Source organism: Cibotium barometz, chromosome 62 (assembly GCF_041138505.1).
Source record: "Cibotium barometz isolate CiBa-2024 chromosome 62, ASM4113850v1, whole genome shotgun sequence".
Classification (NCBI taxonomy): domain Eukaryota; kingdom Viridiplantae; phylum Streptophyta; class Polypodiopsida; order Cyatheales; family Cibotiaceae; genus Cibotium; species Cibotium barometz.
This window is the reverse complement of record NC_141107.1, coordinates 22,343,244-22,369,211: the sequence shown is the minus strand read 5'-3', so window position 1 is coordinate 22,369,211 and position 25,968 is coordinate 22,343,244. Positions and strand designations below refer to the sequence as shown.

The following is a 25,968-nucleotide window of genomic DNA, read 5'->3' as shown; positions in this document are numbered from 1 at the left end:
TGTAGAGGAAGATGGTTTTTCTTACTCTCCAAACCTAGAGAATCGTAGCCCTTCTTCCATGGACTCTTCACTATTTGTATCAATGGTGGTTAAATTTCTTTGAGCCGAAACACTCAATTGAGTGCTCGCCGAGTGGCTTGAACTAACACTCTTTTGATAGGAAGATCCTGGGTGGTTGGCTGCACTATCGTTGGGAGTAAGGTCATCTCCAATGAGTTTACCAGACCTCAAGTGCATGAGAATGTGATTCGATAGGCTAAAAATCACTACCCCGATTTAGATTTTCATAGGGTACTGTTGATATGAATTTTTAGGTCGTAAAACTGTAGATTGCAGTTCACGTAGTGAGATAGCAAGGAATTGTTCACGCTATGAAACCGTAAATGGTTCACATTGAGAATAATTTTCTGCACTTTCACATGTTTAATAGTCACTTCGAATTTTAGGTCCGCGTTGCCCTGATCTGAGTTGGTTGGTCTCAATTTGCGCAATAGAGACACTTTTCTAACTTTGACCTGACAATCCTTGGTTCGCGAACTTGATCCGTCACTCACAGTTCAGGCCATGAAATCATAAAAGATAGTTCACGTTGTGAAGTAGTAAGCAAGGGTTCACACCGTGAAACAGGGAATGTTTCACATCGTGAAGTATGAAATGGGTCACGCCATGAAACAGTGGATGTTTTACATGGTGAAGTACTTTTCTCCTAATTCATGGAATAAGATTCCTTAGGATCCGTTGTGTTAGTGGTGTCAAGATAAGGTACACTGTTTTTAGCAAGGTAATCCCGAAAATTACGGCGCTAATTGTGAAAGGCAGTTTACGCTGTGAAGTAGCAAGAAAGGGTTCACGCCATGAACCGTTTTTTTGCACTTCCACGTGTTTTGGCTCCCGCGTTGACAGAATGAAATTTAGGTGTAATTTACCTATCCAAATGTTCCAGGATGGTTGTGCTAGTAGTAAGGAATGTAATGCAAGTTATAAGCACAGCCATTGACCCCTTATTTTTGTAATTTTTATGATTTAAAAAAAAAAACATAAAACAAAGTATCACACCTGCTCGTTCACAGTAGCAAGTTTGGTGATACAAACATCAAAATTAAAAGAAAAAATGATGCAGCTTTCCTCTAGGATAACCCAAGTACTCACCCACACACCAAAAACAAACAATTTCTAATAACTCTTCACTTCCAATCAAACCTTATCCATTCATTCTCATCACAATTCACTTTCTGAATGCAAAGGCAATCATGAATCTTGCATAGTGGGAGCTGAAGCTCAAAGAGGATGGAAGAAACAATGGTATTCCCCGGCAGTGGCGCCAAAAATATTAATGGCTATCGCTCCTCCCAAGAGAGAACTCTAAACATTCACCATTGAAAGAAGCAATAGATAACAACCATCATTGGATACTTACCAATGCTTCGAGCTCACGTCCCTTGAGATCCACAAGCTCACTTCCGGAAGCTCCAATCCTCCAAGCTCCACCACGCTATCACCGCAGAGTTACTCCCACCACAACACAAGGCAATCTCTCTCTCACTTCTCTACACATACATGCATAGAGAAGGAACATGCACTAGAGTACACTCTCACACTCTCTCTCTCTCATGTATCCATGTACTCATGTACCCCATTTTCACTAGTAGCATTAGCTTCCCACTCTCCCTAGTTGCTGCTTCCGGATGCTCCCTACTGATGTATTGTAGGGCTAGATACTTACCTTCAGTCCTTTCTTTTCTTTTCCAGATAGTGTATCAGATGTCACATGGTTGTAACTTTGGTCTCATAGGTCACTTTGGCCTTTTGAAGACATTAATATAACATTTCATTTCATTTCATTTCTCACGCAAGACAAGGCAAGAGCTATAGTAGAAAGGGAGATTGTGTCACCAATTGGCCGACCATTTGGTCCATCTCCAGTTTTTGTGCCTCGTTCACTTGAGGCCAGGCCAGTGTCTCATGTGAAGAGGCCAGTACTTTGCTGACATGGACGGGAGCCAGACTGGTGCCACCCGTGTGTTAGCAGGATGGTGTCGTATGGATGGGAGCTAGACTGGTGCCACCCGTGTATGACCTGGACTGTGTTCAATCCCATGCAGTTTTTGTGCCTCGTTCACTTGAGGCCAGGCCAGTGTCTCATGTGAAAAGGCCAGTATTTTGCTGACATGGACGGGAGCCAGACTGGTGTCACCCGTGTGTTAGCAAGATGGTGTCGTATGGACGGGAGCCAGACTGTGCCACCCGTGTATGACCTGGACTGTGTTCGACCCATGGGATTGTCACGCCAGGGAAGAACCAGTATTCGTGCCGTGTCTTACCTATGGGACTGTCACTCCATAGGGAGGCTCGTGCTTGGAATTGTGTCTTACCTATGGGACTGTCACTCCATTTATGTTTTACGTCGTGCCATTTTTGTGCCGACAGATATTTTATACTTGTTCCATGAACGGGAGATATGTCCATGATACTATTTGCACATGCACACATGTTTTGCATGTTTGAAACTGTTTTCGCATGACTTGTATTTTTGTGTTTGCCTGCTTGACGTGTCACTTACTGAGCGGGGATGCCTGCGAGTGAGTCGTGAAGTCTGCTCTGTCTTCTGACGAGTTTTGGTGCATGTGAATAGGTGGTAAGTATATTGCACATGTTGTTTTAATATTTCATATTTTAACCCTTTGTTTTATAAGGTCATTTGTTCACACTCACTTAAAAGTGGGCACCCCCTTTGGGCACCCACTTAGGGGCCAAGGTGGGGAGCCCCACTTAAGTGTGTGTGTGGGGGTGGGTGCATGATCACCTACCCACACCCCCAAAGAACTGGCTGCCCACATGCATACGTGGGGAGCCAGCCAAATCAATTGGTTATCTCCACTTTAATTTTTATAAAAGAAGCGAGCTCCATCGTGGACACAAAAAAAAACGGGCGAACTCTTCCACCATCTTTCGTAAGAGAAAACAATCCGGCGACCACCTCTTGCGCATACTTTCTGACAGGCGGCTGCCATCTCCCACTGAATTGCAGCGCATACTCCCCCAGGCGGCTGCATTCCCCTGCACAGCATCTGCTCTTCTTCCCATACAGGTGGCTGCGCCTGTTTTACCTGCAGGCTGCTCTGCCCATTCAACAGGCGGCTGCCCCCACCTGAAGCAGCCAGGCGATTCTTACCTCCAGCAAGCACTGCGCTCCTTCTTCAGCAAGCTGCGCCAGGCTGCCCACTGCACAGTAGGCGGCTGCGCACAGGTGGCTGTGCACAGCAGCCAGGCACCCCTTTATCCTGTAGCCTGATGTAAGTTCATCACGGGCAGGCTGTGTATTCATCTCCTCCAGGCTGCCTTTCCTCTACTGCAGTCAGTGAGGCATTACCTCTCCTAAGGCGGCTACTCCATCTTCTTTTTGGCAAGAGGTTGTCTTCTTTTCATTGGCGGTCTCTCTCTCTCTTCTTCAGGAGGCTATACTTTTCTCCAGGCCGCTACTCCTCTCGACATGCTGTGTCTCGGTGTCTCTCTCAAGTAACTACACACAGACACCATAAGTGTTGGTCTTCCATCTGCCTTCCTCAAGAAAGTGAATTTTTTTCAGATTTAAGTAAAGTATTTTGTGATAAATCTGTTAAGGAACTCTCTCCACGGCAACACCCGTTCGGTGCCGGGTAGTCCAAGCTATTGGAGAACCACGGTCCAAAGGTGCTGAGATCGGGAGAGCCAGGCGTTAGTACGGGAGCGCCTGTTTGTGCGTGGTCCTGGAACACCAGTTGGGCGCTCTCCGCGGAGTCCAGTGAAAGCATAGGACCGTAGAGATTGGACCACGCTAGTGGTCGTTCTGCTTCGAGCATCTGCTTCGAGCATCTACTTCGAGCCTATTTGTTTGGTACTGTATTCATATGTACATGGACATCATCTGGTTCTTGGAACCCATGGAGCATTGTATTTGTTAAATACTCCCGATAAATATATCATATATTGAGGGGGGGGTCGGCCCGTTCCGGCCCCAGTGCTGATGTCCATCTATCCATTTCATTTCATTTCAATTTCAAGTTGTAATTAAGTTGTCCATTTCAAATTGTGGTATTAAGTTGTGCTATTACGCGTGTAGGTGTCGAACGGAGTCTTTCCCACTTGACGGGATCGGTTTCATTGGTATCAGAGCACGGTTGTTTCCCTCTTCCTAGTGGGGAAACGAACCTGTGTACTGGACACCCCGCTTTTAGCACACTTAAACACAGTGGACAGCCAAGGCAACCCTTTGGAAGTGCCTATTTCGAGGGGTCCATCTAGTGTCTCTCGTGGCTCTGATGCTCTGCGAGGAAGGCACAAGCCCCTTGAAAGGGTTAATGATAGTGAATCAAAGGGTCAACTGTCTCCAGGAAAGACAGTCATGCTTGAACAAGAGCGTGATGCAATGAGGGCTGAAATGGAACATATGAGAAAACTTTTGCAGGCACAAGAGCAAGAGTTAAAATTTTTGCATGAAGATCCCCGTGTGCAAAGTGCCATTGAAGCTAGGAAGGCTGATGCAATGGTAGATGTAACTTTTGAGTCTATGGCACGGGAAGTGGGCAAGAAGCCAAGGGAGTTGGCACTTGCCTACCTCCTCCGCAAAGGTGACATCAAAGAGGGGGACGACGGAGAGCTGAAATTCAGAAATCCACCTCGCTTGAAGCATGGAGATCCCGCATCTCAAAGGCTGAGGTCTTTTATGCAAAAGGAAGAGGTGACAGTCACCTCTCGTCATGCATCTTCTCCACAAGGCACAAAACCTGACAGTATATGTATGCTAGTGCTCATGGAGGGCATGAAGGTCACATGCATGCAAGACATGTATCCCATGGTAAGGGTGACAGGTCTACTTCTAGAAGAATTTTGCCTTCTGAGCTGTCTCATGGAGAGACAATGCCTTATGCAGGTAAGTCACATGCATCAGAGTTTCAAGTTCATGGAGCACATGCTACCGTGCCTAATGAAACTTCTATGACGGCCCATGGAGCCCATGCAGATAGGGTTGCCCCGTTGGATAAGGGGAAAAGAAAAAGAGAAGACCACGAGCCTCATGCCAGAAAGCTCAAGGAATTCAAAGCAAGTGACAAATCTGTCAAGTTTGATGTTTTTCATGGAGAGCATCATGCTTCTAAAGTGTTAGCATTTGTGGCATAGTTTGACATTACTTTTAACGATGAGGACTTCACTGAAAAGTCTAAAATATGCCATGCTAGCATGTTTTGAAAGGGACTGCTGCTCATTGGTGGATCACTGAAAAGATCACCAAAGATCCCATTTGCACCTGGAAGGAATTTAAAGACAGATTCTATGCTCAGTTCTTGCCACCAAATGCGGAGCAAACTCTCACTCAAAAGTGGGACAGGCTGGAGCAAAGAGATAATGAAAGCGTGCAACAGTATGTTAACAAGTTCTGGAAAGTGTTGCTGGAAGTAACTCCCTTTATGCAAATCACTGAGGATGAAAGAAAGAGGAAGTTTCGTTCTGGACTGCAACCAGCATATCGTTCGGGCATTGAATTGCACCCAAAACATACTTTGCAACAGCTCAGAGCTTCTACTCTTGCTACGGAGCAATTGGTGCTCAAGATTAAACTGGATCAAGGAGGTTCAAGGGGGAAAGACAAGGCTGTTCCAAATGTGCAAAAGGGTGGATAGCCACCTAAAAAGAACTTCCGGGAGACCTACAAGGGTGGTAAAGCTGAAAATAACACATCTAAAGATCAGGGCCCAAGGAAGAACAAATTCGGCTTAACCCCAGAGCAAAGAGAGCAATATGCCAAGGATGGAAAATGCTTTTCTTGTGGTAGCAAAGACCACATGTTTCGACAATGCCCAAATCGCAAACCTAAGCACGAGAACAAGCAGACCAAGGCTAATGTACATACAGTTCCTGATGTGCAAGGAAATACAAGTCATGATGTAAAAGAGCAAATGGTTTGCAAGGCTTGGGGGCAAATCAAGGATCAGCCCGCCTTATTCATGTTTGATGACTGTGCAACCGATAACTTCATCTCTATGCAAACAGCAGCTGCATTGGATATTGAGGTTGAGAACATGGGACCTCAGATTGAAGCCGAAGCTGCATTTATTGGTAAAGAGGTGCAGGTTACCCCATTGATAGGGAAGTTGCGCATACATATCCAGGGCTACCTTGATAATGAACATTTCTTAGTTGCTCCACTAAATGGATGTGATGTATTGTTGGGCAAGCCATGGCACCATAGGCTTGAGCCCCGCAAAGACTACAAGTCCAATATGATTTCTTTTATGCATAAAGGCCGCATGCATTTTATTGATGCTGGCAAAGAAGGGGATTCCATCCCACTTGTATCACACATCCAAATTAATAAAACAATGAAAAAGAGTCTTTCTGCGTACTTGGTTTTTGTTCGTGATAGCCTTGTGCCAAATCATCAAAATGTGGATGCTATGACTAATGATAGGCTGAATTTTCTTCATGCATTCAACGACTGTTTTGCTGATTCATTGCCAGGTGAATTACCTCCCCAAAGGCCCGAAGATCATCGTATAGATCTTGTGCCAGGTAGTTCTCGAGCTAACAAACCCGCATACCGAGTGAAAGCTGCACAATAAGAAGAGATCATGAAGCAGGTAAACGAGCTTTTAGAGAAAGGTTTGGTTCAGCACAGTTCCTCACCTTATTGCTCTCCTGTGCTTCTTGTTCAAAAGAAGGACGGATCATTCTGTATGTGTGTGGACTATAGAGCTTTGAACAAGCTTACCATCAAGAACAGATTCCCAATTTCGTGTATCGATGATATTTTGGATAAGCTTGATGGTTCGGCTTGTTTCAGCCGACTTGACTTGAAGAGTGGTTATCACCAAATACGAGTGGTTCCACAAGATGTCCATAAGACTGCATTCAGGATAGCCTTTGGATTATATGAATTTTTTGTAATGCCTTTTGGTCTCACCAATGCTCCTGCTACGTTTAATCGTATGATGAATAGGATATTCCGATCCCATCGCAAATTCACAGGAGTCTTGATGATATCTTGGTTTTCTCCAAGAATGAGCAGGAACACAGAACTCATTTGGTCACAGTGTTCGAAGAGTTGCGGAAGCATAAACTTTTTATTAATGCCAAGAAAAGTGAGTTTTTCCTTTCAGAGATTCATTATTTAGGTCATATTGTGTCCAAAGATGGAGTTACAATGGATCCTGCAAAGATAGAGACCATTCGGAATTGGCCCGAATTGCAAAACGTACATCAAGTACGTAGTTTTCTGGAATTATGTTCGTATTACAGGCGTTTCATAAGGCATTTTGCTATGATAGCCACTCCTTTACATGATCTCACAAAGAAGAAAATCACTTTCAAATGGACTTCAAAGGAACAGGATGCTTTCTTGCAGCTCAAGCATGCTATCATATGTGGTCCAGTATTGATTGTTCCTGACTTGCACAAGTCATTCGTAGTTGAAGATGCTTGTGGTGATTGCATAGGAGCTGTCCTAAATCAAGAAGGGTATGCAGTTGCATACGAGAGCCGTCGTTTGCATGATGCTGAGCTTCATATGGATATTTATGAGAAAGAGCTCTTGGCTGTAATTCACGCCTTAAAGATATGGAAACATTTTCTTCTTGGGGCCGAATTTGTAGTCAAGACAGATCATCAAAGCTTGAGATATTTTCTATCTCAAACAAAGCTTTCGGAGAAGCAGATGATAATGGCAAACTTTCTTTCCATGTTTCATTTTCAGATTGTGCATACTCCAAGAAAGAAAAATGTGGTGGGGCTGATGCATTATCCAGGAGGCCTTATGTAGCTGCAGTCTCAGTGGCCTCTCATGGAGACTTATCTGCTATGAGAGATTTGTATCATTTGGATGCTGATTTTTGCCATATATGGACTGATTTGATGGCTGGTCATTCACATGCCTCTTATGTTATCAACGAGGGTTATCTTATGAAGGATAATTGCCTATGTGGTGAAGGATTTGCGTCCAAAGGTTATGGACGAATGTCACGCTCCACCTTATGCTGGTCATAGAGGTATTATGCCTACTATACGCATGATTCAGAGATATTTCTTTTGGTCGAGCATGCGTAAAGACATTGAGGCTTATGTACGTGCATGTATTACTTGCCAAAATTTGATAGGCAAAAACCTCCAAGTTTGCTTCAGCCATTGCCTATTCCCTCGTAACCTTCGGAAAGTATTACTATGGATTTTATTATGGATTTGCCTAGATCCCAGCATGGGAATGATGCTATTTGGACCATTGTGGACAGGTTTAGCAAGCAAGCTCATTTCTTGCCCGTCAAGAAAACCATTAAAGCTGATCATATGGTAAAGCTTTTTCTTGCTAATATTTTCAAGCATCATGGTATGCCTAAATCCATTGTTGGGGATAGAGATCCCAGGACTACAAGCCTCTTTTGGAGGGCTTTATTTGATAATATGGGTACTAAACTTGAGTTTTCATCATCTTATCATCCCCAAACGGATGGCCAAAGTGAAGCTGCAAATTCAGTTGTGTTGGATTTATTGAAATGTTATGTGGGAGATCAAAAGACTGCATGGGAGAAGTATCTTCCACTTGTTGAGTTTCCTACAGCAATACGATCCATGCCTTCACGGGAAAAGCTCCCTTTGAGATTATCTATGGCAGAGTGGTATTGCCACCCATCCTTCGTACAAAGGATGAGATTTTTGCAGCTAATGAATATGTTCGTGACTTGGATGTATCCTTTGGTCAGGTGCGGACAGCCATTGCAAGGTCACAAGATAAGCATAAAATGGCTGCTGACAAGAATAGAAGGGATATGGAAGTCAAAGAAGGTGATTGGGTTTTGCTGAAATTTGAGAAGGCTAGGCTTCGGAAGAGGCCAGGACGAGAAGGATCATATCCTAAGCTTTCTCCTCGCTATTATGGACCCTTCAAGGTGATTCAAAAGATCAATGAAGTGTCCTACAGGCTTGCTTTACCTAGTCACTGGAAGATTCACAATGCTTTTCATGTGAGTCTATTTCGGAAATATGTGGGGCCAGACCCTGATGAGCCCGTCTCACAGAAGATCCACCAGAGATTGAAGAGCTTGAGGAGATCCTCCAGCCAGAACAGATTGTTTTTCACAAGGAGAGAAAGCTACCTGCAGGAAAGCTTTCCACGAGATACCTTGTGAAGTTTAAGAATTATTTGCCTATTGATGCCAAGTGGGTAAATGAGGATTATTTTGTTGATTACCCACAGTTGTTGCAGGCATATCTTGAGGCTCTTCAGTTGAGGACAACTCTTTAGAAGCCCGGGGGGATGTCACCAATTGGCCGACCGTTTGGTCCATCTCCAGTTTTTTGTGCCTCGTTCACTTGAGGCCAGGCCAGTGTCTCATGTGAAGAGGCCTGTATTTTGCTGACATGGACGAGAGCCAGACTGGTGCCACCCGTGTATGACCTGGACTGTGTTCAATCCCATGCAGTTTTTGTGCCTCGTTCACTTGAGGCCAGGCCAGTGTCTCATGTGAAGAGGCCAGTATTTTGCTGACATGGACAGGAGCCAGACTGGTGCCACCCATGTATGACTTGGACTGTGTTCGACCCATGGGATTGTCACGCCATGGAAGAACCAGTATTCGTGCCGTGTCTTACCTATGGGACTGTCACTCCATAGGGAGGCTCGTGCCTGGAATTGTGTCTTACCTATGGGGCTATCACTCCATAGGAAGACCAGGTTTTTATGTTTTACGTCGTGCCATTTTTGTGCCAACAGATATTTTGTACTTGTTCCATGAACGGGAGATATGTCCATGATACTATTTGCACATGCATACATGTTTTGCATGTTTGAAACTGTTTTCGCATGACTTGTATTTTTGTGTTTGCCTGCTTGACGTGTCACTTACTGAGCGGGGACGCCTGCGAGTGAGTCGTGAAGTCTGCTCTGTCTTCTGACGAGTTTTGGCGCATGTGAACAGGTGGTAAGTATATTGCACATGTTGTTTTAATATTTCATATTTTAACCCTTTGTTTTATAAGGTCATTTGTTCACACTCACTTAAAAGTGGGCACCCACTTAGGGGCCAAGGTGGGGAGCCCCACTTAAGTGTGTGTGTGGGGGTGGGTGCATGATCACCTACCCACACCCCCAAAGAACTGGCCGCCCACATGCATACGTGGGGAGCCAGCTAAATCAATTGGTTATCTCCACTTTAATTTTTATAAAAGAAGCCATCACCTCCATCGTGGACACAAAAAAACGGGCGAACTCTTCCACCATCTTTCGTAAGAGAAAACAATCCGGCGACCACCTCTTGCGCATACTTTCTGACAGGCGGCTGCCATCTCCCACTGAATTGCAGCGCATACTCCCCCAGGCGGCTGCTTTCCCCTGCACAGCATCTGCTCTTCTTCCCATACAGGTGGCTGCGCCTGTTTTACCTGCAGGCTGCTCTGCCTATTCAATAGGCGGCTGCCCCCACCTGAAGCAGCCAGGCAATTCTTACCTCCAGCAAGCACTGCGTTCCTTCTTCAGCAGGCTGCGCGAGGCTGCCCACTGCACAGTAGGCGGCTGCGCACAGGTGGCTTTGCACAGCAACCAGGCACCCCTTTATCCTGTAGCCTGATGTAAGTTCATCACGGGCAGGCTGTGTATTCATCTCCTCCAGGCTGCCTTTTCTCTACTGCAGTCAGCGAGGCGTTACCTCTCCTAAGGCGGCTACTCCATCTTCTTTTTGGCAAGAGGTTGTCTTCTTTTCATTGGCGGTCTCTCTCTCTCTTCTTCAGGAGGCTATACTTTTCTCTAGGCCGCTACTCCTCTCGACATGCTGTGTCTCGGTGTCTCTCTCAAGTAACTACACACAGACACCAAGTGTTGGTCTTCCATCTGCCATCCTCAAGTAAGTGAATTTTTTTCAGATTTAAGCAAAATATTTTGTGATAAATCTGTTAAGGAACTCTCTCCACGGCAACACCCGTTCGATGCCGGGTAGTCCAAGCTATTGGAGAACCACGGTCCAAAGGTGCTGAGATCGGGAGAGCCAGGCATTAGTACGGGAGCGCCTGTTTGTGCGTGGTCCTGGAACACCAGTTGGGCGCTCTCCGTGGAGTCCAGTGAAAGCACAGGACCGTAGAGATTGGACCACACTAGTGGTCGTTCTGCTTCGAGCATCTACTTCGAGCCTATTTGTTTGGTATTGTATTCATATGTACATGGACATCATCTGGTTCTTGGAACCCATGGAGCATTGTATTTGTTAAATACTCCCAATAAATATATCATATATTGAGGGGGGGGTCGGCCCGTTCCGGCCCCAGTGCTGGTGTTCATCTATCCATTTCATTTCATTTCAATTTCAAGTTGTAATTAAGTTGTCCATTTCAAATTGTGGTATTAAGTTGTACTATTACACGTGTGGGTGTCCAACGGAGTCTTTCCCACTTGACGGAATCGGTTTCAGATTGTGTCTTTCTATTATGAGAAAATGACTTACATACAATTGGTCCTTATTCACATTGGTCCTTATTCACACTTGGGTGCCCAAAAGTTACTAACTAAGGCCTTGGGTGGCCAATATCTCATAATGTACAACTTTTATAGTGCCTTTGCATGACACTTATTAATGTCCTCAAATGGAGGAGCATATTTGTTAATCCAAAGTGGGATTAACACCTATGGCAAGGCATAGAGAGGACCATGGCCTCTACAAACTCACAACCCTTTACACTTACACAAGTACCCGCACATGCATAGAGAGAACCATGGCCTTTACAAACTCACAGCCCTTTACTCTCACACAAGTACCTGCACAGGCGATCTTTGGCATGCTAGATTTGGACATCTTCATTTGGAGGCCTTGCGGAAGGCTTTTCGAAAGTAGTTGGTGGATGGATTGCTAGATGTTGACACACGTGAGAGTCCTTGTCACTCTTTTCTCAAAGTAAAATAACATCGGGAGGTCTTTCCAAAGAAGGCTACATGGCGAGCTACGGTACCTTTGGAATTGGTTCAAGTGGATTTGTGCGGCCCGATGCGCACTTAGTCTCTTGGTTTTGCCAGTTATGTTTTTCTTTTGGTTGATGATTTTAGTAGGTATACCTAGGCCTATTTTCTCAAATCCAAAGACGAAACTTTCGACAGATTCTAAAGATGGAGAACTTTTGTGGAGAAACAGTCCGGACACTCTGTCTTGACATTATGAGCCGACAAAGGAGGCGAGTTTACTTCTCGCCAGTTTAACCAGTATTGTGATCTCCATGGTATTCAACAAGAAATCACCAACACAGGAACCGCGTGGTGTAGTGAAAAAATCCGAACGGTGATTGAGATGGCTTGGATGATGTTGGAACATCGGAGTCTTTCTCAAAAGCTTTGGGCTGAGGCAATTGCTACTGCTGTTTACATTCTCAATCGGTCCCCTTCCTGTTCTAGGGCAGACCCTTTTTCAAGCCTACATAGAAAAAAAACCCTTGGTTTCACGCTTTTAGGTTTTTGGGTCAGATGCATTTGTTCATGTACTTGATGGTGATAGGGGGATGGTGGACATATTTTGGTTGGTTACAGCTCATAATCCAAAGGTTATCAGCTCTACAATCCTGTAACGTCGAAGATCATCGTTAGCAGAGATGTGGTGGTTGACGAGACTTCATATTCCACTACAAAGGGGGTTTCTATATCATCAAGGGCTAATTTAACTCAGCCTCTCCTTGGTTCCTCGTTGGATCCTCCTGTTCCTCTTTCTCAAATTGAACCGATACGTCCTCCAACACCTTAGGCGGAGGAACCATCCAACAAGCTACACCTCAGGAGCAGGGTTTGACTTTTTAGGGGGGATCTCATATTCCCAATTAGTTGTACCAGACTTTGCGGGACTCAGGGTGACATGGTCACCTTCACCTACATCAAGGGGTCCCCGTTGATCGGAGCGGTTGCGTACCACGACGTCACCTCAGGAGAACCTGTGCGTCAATTATGCATTGATGTCACGCATCCAAAAGGACTCGGAACCTATTTATATTGGGGAGGCGCTCTCCAAACCGACTTGGAAGCAGGCCATGGAAGTAGAGCTTGACTCTATTGAATGGAATTAGACTTGGGAGTTGGTTCCTAGATCGGCAAAGTGGAAGGTCATTGGTGCCAAATGGGTTTATAAGGCCAAGTGCAAATCGGATGGGACTGTGGATAAGAACAAGGCCAGGCTTGTGGCCAAAGGCTATTCTCAGAAAGATTTTGATGATACTTTTGCACCAACTGCTCGGATGGCGACCATACGGATAGTTCTTGCTCTTGGTGCACTCTCTCATTGGCCATCTTTCAGATGGATGTCAAATCGGTATTCCTCAACGGGGAGCTAAAGCAAGAAGTTTGTGGAATAGCCCCCAGGATTTCAAGTTCCTGGCTCCAAAGGTATGGTCTACAAGCTGCAAAATGCCTTGTATGGTTTGAAACAAGTTCCCACGGCTTGGTATGAGAAGATTGATGCATTCTTTCACCAGAAGGGTTTCAAGTAGTCAGTGGCTTATTCAATCTCTACGTCTTTCTCAAGAAAGGGTTGTATACTCTTATCATTCTCTATGTGGACGACTTGATCATCATCACAGGCAACCATACAACACACATTGCTCAGACAAAGGTTACCCTTGGTAAAGAATTTGAGATGACAGATCTTGGGTTGCTTCACTTCTTTCTTGGATTGGAGATTTTTCAATGCTAAGACTGCATATTCATTTCTCAGCAGCGGTATATTACAGAGCTGTTAGAAACTTTCAGGATGACAGATTGTAAGCCCATCACTTATCAACCTCTCCTCTTCTGGATCTAATCCAGCGGCAGATACACTTCTGTATAGGAAATTGGTTGGTTCCTTGATTTGGTTGCTCAACACATAGCCTAATTGGGCATTTATGGTGGGAACTCTGAGTGCTTTCATGCAGGCAGCTTTGGAAGTTCACTGACAGGCAACACTACGCGTATTGTGGTACTTGCAAGGTACCAAGGGTTTTGGTATTTTCCATGGAGAGGCTTTATGTGGCTGCAGCGACTCTGACTGTGCTAGAGATGTGGATACCAACGGTCTACTATAGGGTATTGCTTTATTCTTGGATCAGGAGAAATTTCATGGATGAGTAAAAAGCAGCCTACGGTGGCGCTTTCATCGATCGAGGCGGAGTATCGAGCGGCTTGTTCGATTGCTTTTGAGGTTATTTGGTTGCGGCAGCTACTTGAGGAGATTGGTTTTCGACAGCAGAGCAGTCTACCCTTATCTGATGGGACAACCAAAGTTGCTTGGCTATTGCTAAGAATATGGTATTTCATGCGCGGACCAAGTATATAGAGATCTAGTACCACTTTGTGTGGGAGCAGATCTTGGAGGGAGGCATTATCCTTGAATAAATATTGTCCTACTCAGGATAATGCTCCAGACTTATTCACCAAAGGATTATCTCAATTAGCTATTGGCATTCATGGCAGCTCCTTGGGCCATGGGCCACCCCGAGGACCCGAGAGGGGGTGTTAGCATATATCATCTCCTGTTGGTGGCTATTTTGGTGTCTACGTGTGTCCTTCTCATGCTCCGGCACCCCCCCTCTTTTTTCCCTATATTTATTGGGCCTCTGATGTGGGCTGCCCACCCTTTTATGGCATTTATGCCTTATTTTCCCCTTTTTTCAGGTCATGTAGGAGTTCATGAGGGAGTCAGCCAGCTCATATGGAGAGTATATATTTTCTGCCCTTTCCCCTCACTTCTCATCATCGCTTTTGGTCATTTGGTGAGCACCTTCAGCCCTCTGCCTATGGAGTCCACTCCTCGCCTACGGGCTAGTTGTATCCATCTTTTTCTTGAGGATTAGTGCATCAGCGTTTTGCTGTTTTCTTTCATCTCTCACTTGGAGCTTCAGCATTTCTGTCATTCATCTACATCTTTCCACTGCCCTCTGACACATTGTTGGTTGCTCCAAGTCTCTCCTCTGCTTCCACTTGCTGCCTTCAACCATTCTCCCAATCCTTGAGTGGATTCCCACCTAACGAGAATTGAATTGTGTCTTGTGACATGTGAGAGCTTATGACCGTAGTAATCACAACCTTAGTCTACCTAAACTGCACTTAATGATGTTTAAGAGATAGACAAATTGGTGTCAATGCAATGCAGCTATATTAGATGAATGAATGCGGTTACAATGAGATCCAAATGGATCTGTACTGCTGAATATGCTGCCTATATGCTGAAAATGCAGGATGAACTGCTGTCCACTCTTTCCCTTGTCTCCTGGGAAGGAAACGCTGAAGGGAGGCTTTGGAACAGATGCTGAATGCTGACCTGATGATGAAACGCAGATTTGTTGGGCTGAACTGAATGCGTTTGCTGATGATGATGCTGAGGATGAGGCGTTTGCTGATTATGATGCTGAGGATGATGCGTTGATCTATCTGCTGAGATGAGGGGCTGAAACGCTGATGATCCAGATGAGGATGCGCTTCCCTTGCTGATTATGCTGCTGAGGATGATCCCTAATTGACTGAATGGAGAGGCGCCTGAATATATATGGGTGAGAGGGCTGGTCGGCCAGATGGGCTGCAGTCGGCCAGTACATATCTCCCATAAAATACCAATAAAGCCAGTCGGCTGCCTCATAAATGCCTATAAAATTGCATAAATGCCTGAATAATGCCTGATGACTCCTGATGATGCTAATGATGCCATAGAATGATGCCATGTCACTACCAATGTGACATGTGAGAGCTTATGACCGTAGTAATCACAACCTTAGTCTAACTAAACTGCACTTAATGATGTTTAAGAGATAGACAAATTGGTGTCAATGCAATGCAGCTATATTAGATGAATGAATGCGGTTACAATGAGATCCAAATGGATCTGTACTGCTGAATATGCTGCCTATATGCTGAAAATGCAGGATGAACTGCTGTCCACTCTTTCCCTTGTCTCCTGGGAAGGAAACGCTGAAGGGAGGCTTTGGAACAGATGCTGAATGCTGACCTGATGATGAAACGCAGATTTGTTGGGCTGAACTGAATGCGTTTGCTGATGATTATGCTGATGATGAGGCGTTTGCTGATTATGATGCTGAGGATGATGCGTTGATCTATCTGCTGAGATGAGGGGCTGAAACGCTGATGATCCAGATGAGGATGCGCTTCCCTTGTTGATTATGCTGTTGAGGATGATCCCTAATTGACTGAATGGAGAGGCGCCTGAATATATATGGGTGAGAGGGCTGGTCGGCCAGATGGGCTGCAGTCGGCCAGTACATATCTCCCATAAAATACCAATAAAGCCAGTCGGCTGCCTCATAAATGCCTATAAAATTGCATAAATGCCTGAATAATGCCTGATGACTCATGATGATGCTAATGATGCCATAGAATGATGCCATGTCACTGTACACCTGACTGGTGTGCATGTGACATTCCCCGCTGCTAAACTGTTGCTGGGTGATAAACCTGGCAACCTTCGACTCCTCTGCGATCCTTCTCCTCCGAACCACTGCCCTCTTCTGTCTTCTGCTGGGACTGAAGCCGTCTGCAGGAGTGAAATCCTTTGAGCCAAGACTCTATGTACTGCGGGAACTGAATGGCAAATACCTGAGTCACCCCTAACCTGCCTCTGGAAACCTTTCACCTACCATCTCCGTCGTACCTGAAGCTCGAAACCTCCTGAGGCGATGTTGGAGCAAACTTCCGTCTTCTGTGGAAGAGAAACCCCCTACTGCTGCCAGTTGAAGTCCAAACTTATGTCCTCCTTTGATGATGGATGTCCTTCTTCCCTGAGAGTTCATGGGCAACATGTATGCAAGACTGCTAAGATGACTGCTAAGATATCTGCTATGCAAGCCATGTGCAACCCTATATGCTGTGCAAGAATGCAGATGGATGGGCTACTGATGCAGACCTAAGGGAAAATCCCTAAGGGTGGCTTGCAAAATTTTGAGCACTGGGTTTAACTGTGCGGAAGCGATTAACATGATGTCTGACTGAATGACTGATGGAATGAACATGCTCTAAGGCTGGTTACCCTGTAACGCTCTGATACCAATGTGACATGTGAGAGCTTATGACCGTAGTAATCACAACCTTAGTCTAACTAAACTGCACTTAATGATGTTTAAGATATAGACAAATTGGTGTCAATGCAATGCAGCTATATTAGATGAATGAATGCGGTTACAATGAGATCCAAATGGATCTGTACTGCTGAATATGCTGCCTATATGCTGAAAATGCGGGATGAACTGCTGTCCACTCTTTCCCTTGTCTCCTGGGAAGGAAACGCTGAAGGGAGGCTTTGGAACAGATGCTGAATGCTGACCTGATGATGAAACGCAGATTTGTTGGGCTGAACTGAATGCGTTTGCTGATGATGATGCTGAGGATGAGGCGTTTGCTGATTATGATGCTAAGGATGATGCGTTGATCTATCTGCTGAGATGAGGGGCTGAAACGCTGATGATCCAGATGAGGATGCGCTTCCCTTGCTGATTATGCTACTGAGGATGATCCCTAATTGACTGAATGGAGAGGCGCCTGAATATATATGGGTGAGAGGGCTGGTCGGCCAGATGGGCTGCAGTTGGCCAGATGGGCTGCAGTCGGCCAATACATATCTCCCATAAAATACCAATAAAGCCAGTCGGCTGCCTCATAAATGCCTATAAAATTGCATAAATGCCTGAATAATGCCTGATGACTCCTGATGATGCTAATGATGCCATAGAATGATGCCATGTCACTGTACACCTGACTGGTGTGCATGTGACATGTCTGCCTCATGTGGCAAGTAGTGAGAAGCTGCAAGTGTTGCCTCCCTGGATGGTCCATGCTAGAAGCAACATGGAATCCCTTGAAATCAGCCCCAAAACAGTGCACACAGCCCAAAAACTTGTTGCCTTCTGTAAGCCTCAAGGCTTGAATGAGAATTTGAAGCTCGAGAGGGGAGAGTCAGGAGAGAAGAATCTGTAGTAGTGTGTACGGACTTTATGGTAAGGCAAATATCCTGTGTGTGGGCCGAGGCGTCTTTACAAGGTACAATCAGGTAGCTGGTAGTTCCTCTCATTTCCCATAACCACCCCCCAAATATCAACATCCATTAGCAACTCATCATCTCATCAGTTCATGAACGATCAACCCATCACTTCAAACTCATAGCACAACCATCGAGGTCCCTTAGCTCAATCACAAAGCCCCATAACCCTTACTCATCTTTCTAGCACACCCCTATATTAATCAAGGCCCACTATGTACACTCCTTTAATCTTGGTGATGATTCCCTTATGTGTGTTACTCTTAAGCACTACCACTTCTCACATGTCGTTTCACCACCATGTTTTAAATTTGTCAATAATCAATTTATGTACATATGACTACGTCTCGGCATCGACATATCAACCACACCTACGAATATCACTGCCCATGATACATCACAATTGATCGGTCATCAAAAAGTATGAAATATTTAAGTTATCTACCAAGTCTTTATTCTATCCACATGTGAACCTCCAAAACCATTTTTGGATATGCGTGAACAACCCCTTAGCATGGCCACATGAACACATCATTGATCATAAAGGTTTACACCTTAATACACAAGAGACTAGCTACATAGATAAAACAACCATATGAAAGAACGACAAAGTTATGAGGTAGCCCTGTAGTGGCTGAAGCATTTCCTCCTGAAAGCTGAACAATGTGGCAATGTCCACCACCTGTGGCGGTACATATCTATGGCGCCTGTGGATGTCCAATACTCCCTAGAAAGACTGTGCCCTCTCTCTAGCAATTCCCCGGGTGTGTGGTGCTAGAGAGTCATGGGCTCGGTTCCGGCGTTTGTGTTCTCATCTCCTCTTGTGCGGCACACAGAGGATATGGTAGGAAAGAAATATGGTGTAAAGGTTGTTTTATATAGATATACAAGGTGTGCGAAAGATATATGGTGTGTAGGAAAGAAATAGAAGATGCCAATTTCTGGAAGAGAAATCAGCATTTTTTAAATGGATAATAATATATTTTATGAAGCATTTAGACACTCCTCATCTAGGGTGCCCTTGTGCCTCTTAATGACAGTCTTGTGTTCACATCACCAGCTTGTTCTATCTTGCATGACCACCTCCTTTTATTATCTGCAGATCGGCATAGAATTTCTGACTTAAAAAGGCAGCTGTGCTCCACGACTATGGCTTACAATGCTTCTGATCCCAAAACACAAAGTGGTAGAAAGATCACCTTGGATGACAAGGATATGCCTCAACAATGGTATAACATCATTGCAGATCTCCCAAATCTGCCACCTCCACCTTTGAACCCACAAACTCATCAACCTCTTAAACCTGATGATCTGCTACCCCTGTTTCCTCGGGCCTTGATTGAGCAAGAGGGTGGCATAGAAGCCTACGTCAGCATTCCAGAAGAAGTTCTTGATGTTTACAGTATGTGGCGACCTACACCGCTCTTCAGGTATATTATTGCAAATGGTGACTGCCTGCACATGTCCATGTTCTTTAATTGAGTTCCTTTACCCTACTATTTTCTAATGCAATCATCACTGTTATGGCTTAAATTTTTCCTTGCCTATGCGAGAGAGAGAGAGAGAGAGAGAGAGAGAGAGAGTAACATCTACAAAATCATAGTTGTCACGGTACGAAAATACGATACCGTACGGGAATTTTTGGTACGATATGAAATTTTCAGATACCATACGATAAAATACGGTTTTTTTTTACACACTTACAAACTATGGAGCTTCAAGCTTGAATGTGAGGGAAGGTTGGGGAGGGGGGAGTCGTCTATAGTGCTTGAGGAACGAGAACATGGAGATGTGTCTCTTCCAGTTGGATCTCCCAATTGTCTCCAAAAAAGAACGTGCATGGGTAATGCAATACCAAAGGTCTCCCAGTGTAGCGTTTATGACTAAGGGACCTTCCTTGCACAAATACGAGCAGTGCATCTAGGGTGATAGGTTTAGGGACTCCTCTCTAGATCAAAATGGCCATGTCCAAATCTTCTCCCTCGTACATAACTTGAGGATCTGACTGTCTAGCCTACCTATACCAGGGATCTCCAAGTGATGTAGCAAGATTCTCTCATCCTACCAATCATGTGTACACTACCAGTCTACCTTGCCAGATTTTTAAGGTCTCTCAACAACCCCATATGGAGTACTCAGTGGACACGAAAGTTGCGAAGTATTGCGGCCATTTGGGATCTTCGTTAAGCAATTTTTTTCTCAAGGTGGGGGGGGGGGGGGGGGGGGGGACGAACCGTACGATATTGCACCGTAGGAACCGTACGGTATACTGGTACGAGAAACAACTATGTACAAAAGACCCGAAGGGCCAATGAGACCATGAATAGTACAATGATACCATGGGTATACAATGCCATGGAAAAAAAAAGAACATGAAAATTGAAAACTGTATAAAGCCTCATGATGGCAGATGTGGCTATGGTGAGGACATCGGAGAATCTCATGGATGTGTCTCTGTGTGGTGGAGATCCTTGGTGCTTTGGGTGAGGGGCGCCTGGCATGCAAGATGGAGCAGGCCTGCTCACTAAAGACTCCTTTGGGATGCGAATATGGCCTCTGAGAGAGAGAGAGAGAGAGAGAGAGAGAGAGGGCTCTCCCAGTCTCTATGTGGAGGCGATGGGATGAGACTCTGATCTGCCTATGGCAATCCTCATGGCATGTGACATGTGGACATCCATGTAGGTGGCTCACCTGATGAAGCCATCATCGGTGAGTTGGAGGAGATGGTCTCGGTAGAAGGCCATCCTCGAGCCAAGCTCTACTGGTGTCACCCAAGTGTCCCTAATATGCTGTCTGAAGAGGTCCAAATGGGTGAGCCGGTTGATCTCTCTGTGTGTGATCTGTAGGAGAGGAGGAGGCAAGGTCATACTATAGTGGTGGGAGGCAGTCCATCTGTATACCATGTGATGGAGACTTTCACAAACCAAGTGCCATGCCCTTTTTCTGCTAGTAGCCGTGAAGCCTCCATGGCTAGATGGGGGTACTTGTGTGGGCCCATCTCCCGCACTCGGCGGATGTATGAAATGGTCTAGAAGAGGGTGGTGCGGTAAACTCTGCTCTCACAATCTCATGTGGCACTGATGGTTTGATGCGGATCATGCATGAGAACATCATGATTTGAGGCCTCTCAATCTTCTTCCATTTGTCTGGTGATAGGTCAGGTCCCCAAAAGACCATGCCATACATCAATGTGGGTGTAACTAGTGTGTCAAACAGCCAGAGCTTTGTCTTGGGCTCTTGAAAGTGTTCCTGGAAGCATTGCCGCTCAAGCAAGGGCAATGCTGCATACCCTGGGGTCAGCCGGGCATTTTCTGCTGGTAACATGGTGTACTTGGGGCCTGCTGAATATCACTCCAAGATAGGTGTATGAGGTGACAATCTCGACTGGATCTCCACAAACTGTGGTCCCTGAGATGTGCCAGAGAGGTGTTAAAGACCATCACCTTGGTCTTGCCAAGGTTGACTGTTAGGTCGCACTATGTACAGAACTCCTGTAGAGCATCCAGATGCTTCTGCAATCCAGCCACTGAATCTGAAATGAGGACTATGTCATCTGCATATAGCAGTAGAGGGATCAGTATGCTGCCCAAGCTTCCTCCTGGTCCACCAAGCTGTCAATGAAATCCGAGATCTCATCAATGTATAAGCCATAGTCACAAGGGACGGGGGACGGTGACGGGGGACGGGGACAGGGACGGGACGGGGGACGGCCATAAGTAGGGAACGGGGACGGGGGAGGGAACGGCACTCAAAAAATACTTTTTTTTTTAAATTTTTCTACTCTACACTTATTCTACTTTGGAAGTACATCAAAATGAGCACAAATTTACACTAAAATGGTAAGCTTTTGAGTCATTTTAATAATTAAGTAGATACAAAATGAGTCATGACTCAAGAGTCAGGAGTCGGGACTAAGCCTTAAGGAGGCAGAATACATGGACGGACTCAAATGAGTCAATGACAAAAAAGTGCTGAAGACTAGAGGCTAGAGGCTAGAGCTAAGTAGTAAGGCCCATGAATCATGATCCATGAATGATCATCCACGTGAAGTGCTCGCCTCATGGTCATGGGTAGCTTGTGCCAAAGAAGCATCAAGCTCATCCTCAGTCTCATCCTCACTGGCATGCTGCTCCTGCACCTCATCCTCTTGTTGCTCTTCTTGTTGACTCATCTCCCACTCGGTGAAGGAATCTGCCTTCTTGGTCACGCTCTTGCAAAGCATTCGCAAGTTCGCGCTGACGAAGACAAGGTCATTGGCACGCTCTACCTCGAGTCGGTTCCTCTTCCTAGAGGCAATGTGACTGTAGGTACTCGGCCTGGCTAAGTATGCGGATGGCAAGCTGCTCAGCTCCGGTCCATCTGAACCAAAGTCCTTCCACCGTAGAGTAGCACCAACTTTGGAGCGGTCAACCTGTGCATCATGACAGCCATAGGAGCCATGAAATGACGAGTACATCGAAAGTTGGTCCCTGATCTTGCGCCTAACCTGTGCATCATGACAGCCATAGGAGCCATGAAATGACGAGTACATCGAAAGCTGGTCCTTGATCTTGCGCCTAACCGATGCATCAGGCACAAGACGATCCAAGATGATCCTCCATCCAGCGCTCACCTCCCGGTCGCTCTCCTGCTTGTTGCCTTGGAATTTTGGGTCCACCACATAAGCTGCTGCATGCAATGGAGAGTAGTAGGAATTCCACCTTCCTAGACACAAGGCATGGATCTCCTCGTATCTGTCTTTGTCAGGCACGAGGTCTTTCAACTTCTCTATCATGCGATCCATGGCCTCGTAGACCTTGCCTATGCATGGTTGCATAGCGTCTACAATCCTCAATAGGTGGACTATGGGCCTCACCATAGCATCTGTGGTCTTCACACGCTCCCACCAAGAGGTGTCATCCGCCCGTAGCCTACACTCTTGGCCAGTGTTTGTATGGGACTCTTGCATGGCGACAAACTCGTCGCTAAGGAAAAGCCCCCTCAAAGCACCGCTACAATCCTTCAACCGGCCCAACATGAGAAAGTTGTAGGCAAACCGGGTTTCGGAATATTTGAGGAGAGAGAGACAGGACCTCTTGTTGAACTCATGCCGAAGCCTTTGGTGGTTGAGGACAAAGGAGACCATGGTGTTGGCCTCCTCAATGAGCGGGCTGATCCATGGTAATGCCCCGATGTCCTTGAGGAGGTTGTTTAGGCAATGAGCCATACAAAAGGACACCGTGACATGTCCATACATACCTTGGAGAATAGCTCCCGCCACCCTATTGGAAGGCTCCCCATCCGCAACAAAGCCCACTACATGCTCGGGGTCAACGATCTCCATGGTGGTAGCCGACTCCGCCACAAGCACATCCGCGCTCTTCCCAGTGCCGGATGCATCATGAGATGAGATGAAGTACATCTCTCCGCGGGAATATGCAACCATGCCGTGAATACTCCTCTTGCGGGTGTCACTCCATCCATCCACAATGAGGGAGACTCCGTTCCTCTCCCATTGCCGCTTTGTGTTGTCGGCCGCTTGCTCTAGAATGCGCTTCTCCTTCTCGAGCAATGTAGTGCGCAAGCTCTCGGAAGAGGGGGGCGTATAGATTGAGCCATACTACCCAATCTTCTTAACCATGACCTTGAAGTATTCCGACCTATTCAAAAAAGTAATTTACTAATGAGAAGGGGACTAGGATGATGAAAACATGAATGATGAATTGGCAATGATCGATTGCACTTACCTAGCGGCTTGAAAGGTAATGTGGTCGTGGAAGAAGAAGCGGGCCACCACCATATCCACCTCCTCCTTCAACTTGGGGCTCCAATTCTCCCCAAGTGTAGATTGTCGCCGTGGGCCACGTAATGATTGAGAGACCGTGGAGATGGAGGGTGCCGGCGTCGTGGATGGAGTAACATTCCGACTTGATGGTGAAGGTGATGGTGTGCATGATCCCGATTCACCACATGACTCCATTGTAGAGGCTTGAGTTCCTCTCCCCATCATCGCGGGATCCACAGGCACTCGTGGTGTCCTTCTTGTCGCTTCGACCGCTTCGTAGACGCTAAGCTTGTCAAGAAGTTCCTGTCTCTTCTCGGGCATGACATACGTGCAAAACCTCACCTCATGCCCACTCTCATGCAAGAGGTGGGCTCGCACTTTGTGGGCGCCACCGGTTCGCCGGTACGGGCAAAGCTTGCATACCCATGGCCGAGAACCGCCTCCATGAACGGATGTGGTGTAGTTAACCTCCTCCCACCATGTCCATCCCGTTGTCCTTCTACGAGAAGCCCCGGCACGTGAGGAGGATGCCATGGTTGAAGATGGCTTGACTCTTGAGCCTTGAGGAATGAGAGAGAGAGAGAGAGAGAGAGAGAGAGCCTTGAGGAATGAGAGAGAGAGAGAGAGAGAGAGAGAGAGAGAGCCTAGAGTCTTGGAAGTGGAAGACTCAAGAGGCTTGAGAGAGAGAGAGAGAGAGAGAGAGAGAGAGTCTAGATTCTAGAATCTAGATAGTAGAGCGGGGGCCCGCGGGCCTTGTGTGAGAGCCTAGAGGCTTGGAACTTGGAAGTTGGAAGAGAGAAGAAGCTTGAGCCTTGAAAGCTTGAGCCTTGAGAGTTGTGTGTGCTTGTAGCCTTGTAGAGGCTTGTTCTTATATAAATAGGCAAGAGAGAGAGAGAGGAAGCCTCAAGGGCAAGAGAGAGAGAGAGGGCCAAGCCTCAAAGGCTCAAGGCTCAAGGGCCAAGGCCCAAGGCCAAGCCAACAGCCATAAACGGCTAGAAACGGGAAGCGCAACGGCAAAAAACGGCGAGCAACGGCTCTCTGTCATCCCCTCACAGTGCCGTCCCCGACCGGCGTCCCCGTCCCTGCGCCGTCCCCGTCGCCGTCCCCGTCGCCGTCCCTTGTGAGAAACGTGCCATGGGGGACGTCCGTCTGTCCCCGTCCGTCTGTCCCCGTCCGTCCCCGTCACTGGTCCGTCCCGAATCGCCGTCCCCGCGTTCCAAGCTGCCGTCCCCTCCGTCCCCTGTGACTATGCCTTGAAAGCTTGAGCCTTGAGAGTTGTGTGTTCTTGTAGAGGCTTGTTCTTATATAGATAGGCAAGAGAGAGAGAGAGAGGAAAGCCTCAAGGGCAAGAGGAGGGCCAAGCCTCAAAGGCTCAAGGCCCAAGGCCCAAGGCCAAGCCAACAGCCATAAACGGCTAGAAACGGGAAGCGCAACGGTCAAAAACGGCGAGCAATGGCTCTCTGCCGTCCCCTCACAGTGCCGTCCCCGACCGCCGTCCCCGTCGCCGTCCCCTGTGAGAAACGTGCCGTGGCGTCCGTCCCCGTCCGTCCCCGTCCGTCCCCGTCGCTGGTCCGTCCCAAATCGCCGTCCCCGCGTTCCAAGTTGCCGTCCCCTGTGACTATGGTATAAGCCAAACAAAGTCGGAGAGAGTTGGCAGCCCTGCTTCACCCCAATTGCGCTCGAGATCTCAACTGACATCCCATCAAGTGCTCTAACTTGTCCAATGATGGAATCGTTTAGGGCAATGATGCTCCATGTCATCTCGGAAGGTACCCCCATGTCCTGTAGTCTCTGTAGTAGGTGGGCACAGGGCACCGTGTCAAATGCCTTGCGGAAATCCATAAAGCAGCAGTAAATCTTCTTATCGGTTGCCTTTCCTTCCTCAATGATGGCTCTGAGCGTGAAGATGTGATTCGGTGTGGGAGCTTAGCCAGTGTGTGGCCAATCATGATGGTGCGGTAGTTATTAGGTTGCAGGGGGTCTCCCGCCTTCAGGATGGGGGTGATGGTGATGGTGTTGGTCGTCCATGTGAGCGCGGGAAACCCTCACATAAAGCATGGTTGAACATGTGAGCCAGGAGCTGGGTCAATGTATCTGCAGCATGAGAGATGTGTTCAGCTAGAAGCCCTTTGTGATCTGGGGATCGACCATTCCCAAGTCGCTTGATGGCTTTGAGCACCATAGCCTTCGTGAAGAAAGTGG

General features: G+C 46.6%; 2 protein-coding genes across 2 annotated transcripts in view; one reads left to right on the top strand and one right to left on the bottom strand.

The window, feature by feature from the left end:
• The window catches only part of LOC147604255 (uncharacterized), a 70,184-nt gene that overhangs the window by 41,748 nt on the left and 2,468 nt on the right, over nucleotides 1-25,968 (top strand). Inside the window, exon 2 of the mRNA XM_086795742.1 lies at nucleotides 19,105-19,432. Coding sequence (XP_086651868.1) covers nucleotides 19,105-19,432 — 328 coding nt within the window. The remainder of the gene's footprint in view (nucleotides 1-19,104; nucleotides 19,433-25,968) is intronic.
• Nucleotides 21,191-23,738, bottom strand: LOC147604256 (uncharacterized). The gene is made up of 2 exons (XM_086795743.1): nucleotides 22,564-23,738; nucleotides 21,191-22,488 (listed from the first exon to the last, which is right to left on the bottom strand). Exons 1-2 carry the CDS (start codon nucleotides 23,425-23,427, stop codon nucleotides 22,039-22,041), a joined length of 1,314 nt encoding a protein of 437 aa, XP_086651869.1. The 5' UTR covers nucleotides 23,428-23,738; the 3' UTR covers nucleotides 21,191-22,038.